The sequence below is a fragment of the Arachis ipaensis genome, chromosome B09, assembly GCF_000816755.2.
Source record: "Arachis ipaensis cultivar K30076 chromosome B09, Araip1.1, whole genome shotgun sequence".
In the NCBI taxonomy this organism is placed as follows: Eukaryota; Viridiplantae; Streptophyta; class Magnoliopsida; order Fabales; family Fabaceae; genus Arachis; species Arachis ipaensis.
Window position 1 is genome coordinate 129,498,954 of NC_029793.2, and position 7,163 is coordinate 129,506,116.

A 7,163-nucleotide genomic window follows, 5' to 3' on the forward strand; every position below is an offset into this window, starting at 1 on the left:
TATCAAAACGGAGATTTAGAATAAATAATAATAATAATAATAATAATAATAATAATAATAATAATAATAATAATAATAACAACAATTTTAATCTATGATATACCTTTTGTAAAATAAAATATTATCTACTTCGGACGGATATCTGTAGTAAATTTTTTTCATTCTTTTCGTGTATTGTTGGCCAATAGCATATAATATCAAATTCTTCAACGCTAATAGACTTTCGATTTCGAGTGCAATATATGCAAATACTGATTCAGCAAAGCTAAACACGATAGATCATGTTTCATCATATAATGTTTCACTATTATAATGAATAGATAACAATAGAATTCCAGACATTGTATAAAGTATTAAAAGATCAAATCAAGGAAAATGATAAGCTACTAATAGTAATTTTCGTTTTCAACTAGGCTCGATAAGATTTTATTGACGAACTTATTTGAATTGCGCTAAGAGGTTCAGCAAACCTTGTTAAAATGACAAAGTTTGCTGAGGGGAGCGGCCAACTTGCGTGTAACGCAAAAAAAAAATGGATCTCGGGAATTAAAAGTATATATATATATATATAATAACAAAAAAAATCTTATACTATTACAATATTACTAGAAATAAAGATATGTCGGTTTTTTTTAATAATTTGAGTGTATTTTCTTATTCTTTCCTAGTTTTCTTTTTCTGAAACTTATGATATCAGCTATAGCATCCAATTTTGTGGAAGATGTGTACTGATATAGACACGAAATATGACATACAAACGCAATATAAAATATATAGACATAAATTTTAGAATAATGATTTGAAATTAGTCTCAAAAAATTTTAAAAAATGACATTTTAATCCAAAAAAAATTAATACACAGATTAATTTTTAACATTTTTTTCGTCAGACATAATAGTCTTCCGTCCATTTTTCAACGTGACTCACTAATAAAAAATGTTGAGTTGGCATGCAAATTTGCACGCGTGGCAATGAAGTGTCCACGTGTGCGAGAAGGACAAAACAGTCCCCTTCATTAACTTGCTTCCCAATTCACTTGACTCACAAACCATCTTTATCCTCCTTCACCACCAAAGTAACCTTCATTTCTCACACCATAATCACTATGTTCATCTTTCGCTCTGCATAAAGAGGCTACGCAATCATCAGCACTCCTTCACAAACAGCCTCCAAGACTGAGTTTCAATCGTAGTGAGTCGCAAAACTCTCATCGAGTCATGACTCAGTATCACTGCCTGTAGAGCCCATTCCTTAACCACTATTCCCTTTTCTTTCATTCTCTTCAAGAACCCTTCCGAAAACAACTCATTCGACTCGGTTTCGAGTTATCTGACTCAGCCTTAGCTCTCACCACCCACAAGAATCTCTGCTTGCTCTTCTCCAACCCCATAGTTATCTTCTTTAACTATTTCTTCGAAAATCTTCCTAAACTTCCAAAACTCAGCAGCACCACGCTTTGACTCGACTGCGAGTCCAGCCAACTTAGACACCCTTTCTCATCATTCCCACCCTGGTGTGGTGTCAGTGAAGTTTATGAAGTCCAAAACAATGGCTTTGATGTTTGAGATTTTGGAAATGGAATGGAGGATTTGGTAAAGGTTATGGTTGCCGTAGCAAAAAAGTTCGATGTAGAGGATGTGTAGGTGGAGATTGGCGAGGACTGCGACTATAGGGAGGTGAATGAAGGTGATGGAGGGTGCGGCGGCAGTGGAGAGGGCAGAGAAGCATTATTTTTTGAGGGGGTGGATGTGAAGGGAGTGGAGATGAGGAAGGTGATAGAGAGTAAGTGCTTGTTTGGACGCTATTATTTTGATAAAAAAAGATCTTTTTATTTTGAGTAAATTACCAATTATGCCCCCGAATTTGTAAAAACGCTGACAAAAATAATCCTAATATTTGATAACGACAATCATACCCTCGAAAAATTTAAAAACGCTACAAATCTGCCCAACCGTAAGGAGAACCCTTCTCCGTTTAACGGAGCTTGGTGATGTGGCAAATGGAAATCCAACGTGGCCTCCGTATTAGGATCCCAATATTTGAAGTTAAGGACTTACTTGAATGAGCTCTGTAAGGCCAACCCAGGATCCACTTGCCGTATGAGCACAACCCCACAACAAGAAGGGTTGCCTAAGTTTAGAAGTCTTTACATCTGTCTAGATGCCTGCAAATAACGGCACCCAGTGTTCTTTGTCTGCCCAACACAAAAATCATTCATCAAGCTCAATTGTCAATGAGGGGAACAAATGAAGCAGAAAATTAATACATACCTTCCACAGAGGACACCTGAAGAACCATCTTCCTGGGTTTCTCCTCGTCTTCGACTTCAACGCCACTACCTGAAGATGGCAGAAGCATGTACCATCATATGACTTGCTCACATGTTCTTCGAGCTCTTCAGATCTACTATTTTCTATAGACTATGTTCTTCGATTACAACTGGACATGACTGAGCATCCACCATGCATGGTAATGGTTAGGGTTTTGCTTTATGCTCAAATTGGGGAAAACATTCTCTCTCAATTCTATATAAGGGAGAAAAGGGATTGAGATCCTAATACGGAAGCCACGTTGGATTTTCGTTTGCCACATCACCAAGCTCTGTTAAACGGAGAAGGGTTCTCCTCACGGTTGGGTAGATTTGTAGCGTTTTTAAATTTTTCGAGGGTATGATTGTCGTTATCAAATATTAGGATTATTTTTGTCAGCGTTTTTACAAATTCGGGGGCATAATTGGTAATTTACTCAAAATAAAAAGATCTTTTTTTATCAAAATAATAGCGTCCAAACAAGCACTTACTCTCTATCACCTTCCTCATCTCCACTCCCTTCACATCCACCCCCTCAAAAAATAATGCTTCTCTGCCCTCTCCACTGCCGCCGCACCCTCCATCACCTTCATTCACCTCCCTATAGTCGCAGTCCTCGCCAATCTCCACCTACACATCCTCTACATCGAACTTTTTTGCTACGGCAACCATAACCTTTACCAAATCCTCCATTCCATTTCCAAAATCTCAAACATCAAAGCCATTGTTTTGGACTTCATAAACTTCACTGACACCACACCAGGGTGGGAATGATGAGAAAGGGTGTCTAAGTTGGCTGGACTCGCAGTCGAGTCAAAGCGTGGTGCTGCTGAGTTTTGGAAGTTTAGGAAGATTTTCGAAGAAATAGTTAAAGAAGATAACTATGGGGTTGGAGAAGAGCAAGCAGAGATTCTTGTGGGTGGTGAGAGCTAAGGCTGAGTCAGATAACTCGAAACCGAGTCGAATGAGTTGTTTTCGGAAGGGTTCTTGAAGAGAATGAAAGAAAAGGGAATAGTGGTTAAGGAATGGGCTCTACAGGCAGTGATACTGAGTCATGACTCGATGAGAGTTTTGCGACTCACTACGATTGAAACTCAGTCTTGGAGGCTGTTTGTGAAGGAGTGCTGATGATTGCGTAGCCTCTTTATGCAGAGCGAAAGATGAACATAGTGATTATGGTGTGAGAAATGAAGGTTACTTTGGTGGTGAAGGAGGATAAAGATGGTTTGTGAGTCAAGTGAATTGGGAAGCAAGTTAATGAAGGGGACTGTTTTGTCCTTCTCGCACACGTGGACACTTCATTGCCACGCGTGCAAATTTGCATGCCAACTCAACATTTTTTATTAGTGAGTCACGTTGAAATATAGACGGAAGACTATTATGTCTGACGAAAAAAACATTGAGAGATTGATCTGTGTATTAATTTTTTTGGGACTAAAATGTCCGTTATTTTAGAGAATAGAGAATAATTTGGGTAATTACTCTAGCAGAAAATGAACTGAGGACTGATTTGTCTGTCGGAGTAAAATTTTAAAGATGGAATTAAAATTTATAGACGGAAGACTATTATGTCTGACGAAAAAAACATTGAGAGATTGATCTGTGTATTAATTTTTTTGGGACTAAAATGTCCGTTATTAAAATTTTTAGAGAATAATTTGGGTAATTACTCTAGCAGAAAATGAACTGAGGACTGATTTGTCTGTCGGAGTAAAATTTTAAAGATGTTTTTGTGAATTAAAATTTTTTGAGATTAACATGTCGGCTTTTAAAATTTTTGGAAACTGATTTGGATAATTACTTTAAAAATTTATTCGAAGTGTCGAATTTAAAATTCTTTGAATATCAATTTGAGTGTTTATTCATAAATTCATGCTTCTTTATATATCTATATTTTTTATATTGAAACAATTACCAAAGTAGGTCCGAGTTAAAGTTGCAAAATTGATAAATAAACAATAGTGTAAATTAGAATGAATTCCTCAGAACTAGACAATATTATGCTTGATATTCCTTTGATCTCTTTGGAATTTAGGCTATATCACACTAAATATGTGAGTACTTTTCCAAAAATCCTAAAGTCCTATATAAAAATGACACTAATATGCTCTCTAATAATGGTAATGTATGCATGACATATGAAGGGAATATATATACCAAGAATGTGTTCTTACCGCAGTCATTGGCATCACTTGAACAAGGATTAATATATTAGTCATCAAGAAAAACCATTTGGGCAGCAAAGGATTATTCTCTTGATCAAAGAAGTTCTGAAGAATTGTTGCACTAGCTTTATTGCCGAATGCCCAATAACCTGAGATGGCAACACCGAAAAAGGTGGCGCCTATAACAGAGTAACACACACATAGTCCTTTCAGCATTTTCCCCTTCACAGGAGGTGCCACAGTTGCCTGCAAATTGAAAAAAATAAAAGAAAAATGTATTTAATTTAGCGACCTATCTCGACACATAAAGATATCGGAGCTCCGATTAAGAGTTCATCGCTGGACAATGAATTGCTGCATGCCAACGAGTGAATTAACTATTCGACCAAATCATATTAGTTTGAGAAGATTAATTCGTGATTTGTAAAATAGAAGATTCTAATATGGTCCCAATCTTCTAACTGGGGAGGCCTAAAAGTATTATTATGAGGCGGTGTTTGGCATTATAAATGAAGGTAAAGGAGAGAATGAAGGGAACTTTTGATTTGACATTCTCAACTAAATAGTAAATACTAACCTGAATTTCTGGAATGATTCCACAAGCATATGCTGTAGCAATGATTGAAATACCATTGAAGACACCAAATAATTGATCAGCATTAGAACCCTTTACAGAATAATGCCTAGGAATTGCATGCTTTGAGTGACCTGTGGTAGATACAAGCAATAACAACACATCAAGTGGATTACAAGTTTCTGCTTATGCATGCTTCCAATCTCCACATTTTTGTGTGATTTTCACTTTCTTTTCAATCCTTTTATCTTACCAATGTATATAGATCCCACAGTGACACATGCAGCATAAGTCACACTTAGGATAAGAGAAAGCAAATTAAGGTGTCTGAGGGAGTGGAATGATGGAAGCTGAGCCAAAATGAGTGTTACAACCCCACATATAATGATGAATTGGTAAAGCTTCATTGGTCCATCTGGATTGTAGAGCTGGTAAATGAACTGCAAAAATAATATAAATGCCAAACTTTTTAGTGATTCTTCTCTGAAAGCACCTAAGAATTTTGCATAAATTAAACAGAAAAAATGAGTCTCTTTGAGTAAAACAAGTACTTTGAGGCTCTTTCCTCCAACTAGAGGACCACCAATGACTGTTCCAAAGCATAAGAGAAACTGAAGAGGACCAACATAGTACTTAGCCCATCCAGGTCCTGCCAAACACACATTTAGGTAAATCTAATTTAAGTAAAATTTACAACATCATATTTAATAATAAATGAAATGTGAATCAGCACAATATCTCACATACCAGAAATACATGTAATAATTTAAGTAAAATTTACAACATCATATTTAAAACAATTTTAGCTTCCAGTGGTTATCCTCCAAAGTCAAAAGTACACTAGCTGTTAAGAAATTTACTATTTGGAAATTGATTGCATAGCTATAAGTTTGAAGCCTTTTCTTCAAATGAGATAGCTTATCCATTTGGAAAATCAAAAGTGCTTTTTTATTTTCTTTTTTTTCCAAAAGAAAATCACTTTCCTAGAAGCAACACAATTCCTTCCAGCTCATAAAACACGTAGAGCATATTTTGAATTGAGCATTAAAGTTCCACATTCCATTCAATTAAAGGTGGACAAAACCACATCAAAAGTTGGAGTTTCTCACAAGAATTAAGAGAAAATGAAATCAAAGAGACATAGTAAATATTCACCTAAGATGTCTCTAGCCATGTCTCTGAATCTAAGCTGGCGATGACCAAGTTGAGCATGATGTTCCAAAACCACAGATAAAAGATTGTATGAATAGAAAGTGGTTAAAGCTGCAAGTGTGAGCCATAGAACTCCACCAACCCAACCCAACAACGTGAATGAGTATGGAAGAGTAAGAATAACAGGTCCCACTATTGATGTTGTCAAATGGTACCCACAGTGCAACCATGATCCTGCATAACACCAGATAACACTCTCATTAAAAACAAGACTTAATTATAATAATCCTAAAATCAATGAAATTAATTAATTAATTACCTTTAGATTTGAGAACAAACTTAGCTCCAGCATCAAGTTCCTTATTGGCTTCTGCATCTAACATCTCCATTGATGGGGTTGTGGGTTGGTTCATCACAAATCCCTTCTCACTATCACTTGTATCAACTGTTCCCATCATTGCTCTTATTATAATTATGCTTCTGCACAGAGGTTTGTTTCTTTCTTTCTCTGCAGCCAATATTCTAAAGATTCAAATAACGAATAATAACAATCATCATATCATTGTTATATTATTATATATATATGTGTATGAATTGTGATGATGGCATGAACATGGAAATTAAAAAGAAAGAAGATAAAGAATGGAGGCTCAAGTTGACATGAATTTTGAAAGAGACCCAAATTAGTTTAGGTTCAGATACATTATTGACTGAACAATATTAAAAGTGAATGGTCAAAGAAATAAAACTACACTATTGGAAACTATCTTGGACTCATATTCATATATTTTGAATTTTATATGGGACAAACACATACATGCCAACAACTTGCCACATGATTGTTTTTGTTTTCAGATAAACTATTACATCACATATTAGATATTTATTTTGTGTGCTTATTTTTCTCGTATATCAAAATTGATTTATTATTTTATTGTTAATAAAATTATTGTTAGATATAAA

The 7,163-nt window shown here is 35.4% G+C and overlaps 1 protein-coding gene across 1 annotated transcript in view; it reads right to left on the bottom strand.

Moving 5' to 3' along the window:
* Window positions 1–6,942, bottom strand: part of LOC107619445 (GABA transporter 1) — a 25,070-nt gene extending 18,128 nt beyond the window's left edge. Inside the window, exons 1-6 of the mRNA XM_016321736.2 lie at window positions 6,520–6,942; window positions 6,204–6,434; window positions 5,600–5,697; window positions 5,302–5,488; window positions 5,052–5,182; window positions 4,484–4,720 (exon numbers count right to left, since the gene is read on the bottom strand). Of these exons, the coding sequence (XP_016177222.1) occupies window positions 4,484–4,720; window positions 5,052–5,182; window positions 5,302–5,488; window positions 5,600–5,697; window positions 6,204–6,434; window positions 6,520–6,658 (1,023 nt within the window). The 5' untranslated portion in view covers window positions 6,659–6,942. The remainder of the gene's footprint in view (window positions 1–4,483; window positions 4,721–5,051; window positions 5,183–5,301; window positions 5,489–5,599; window positions 5,698–6,203; window positions 6,435–6,519) is intronic.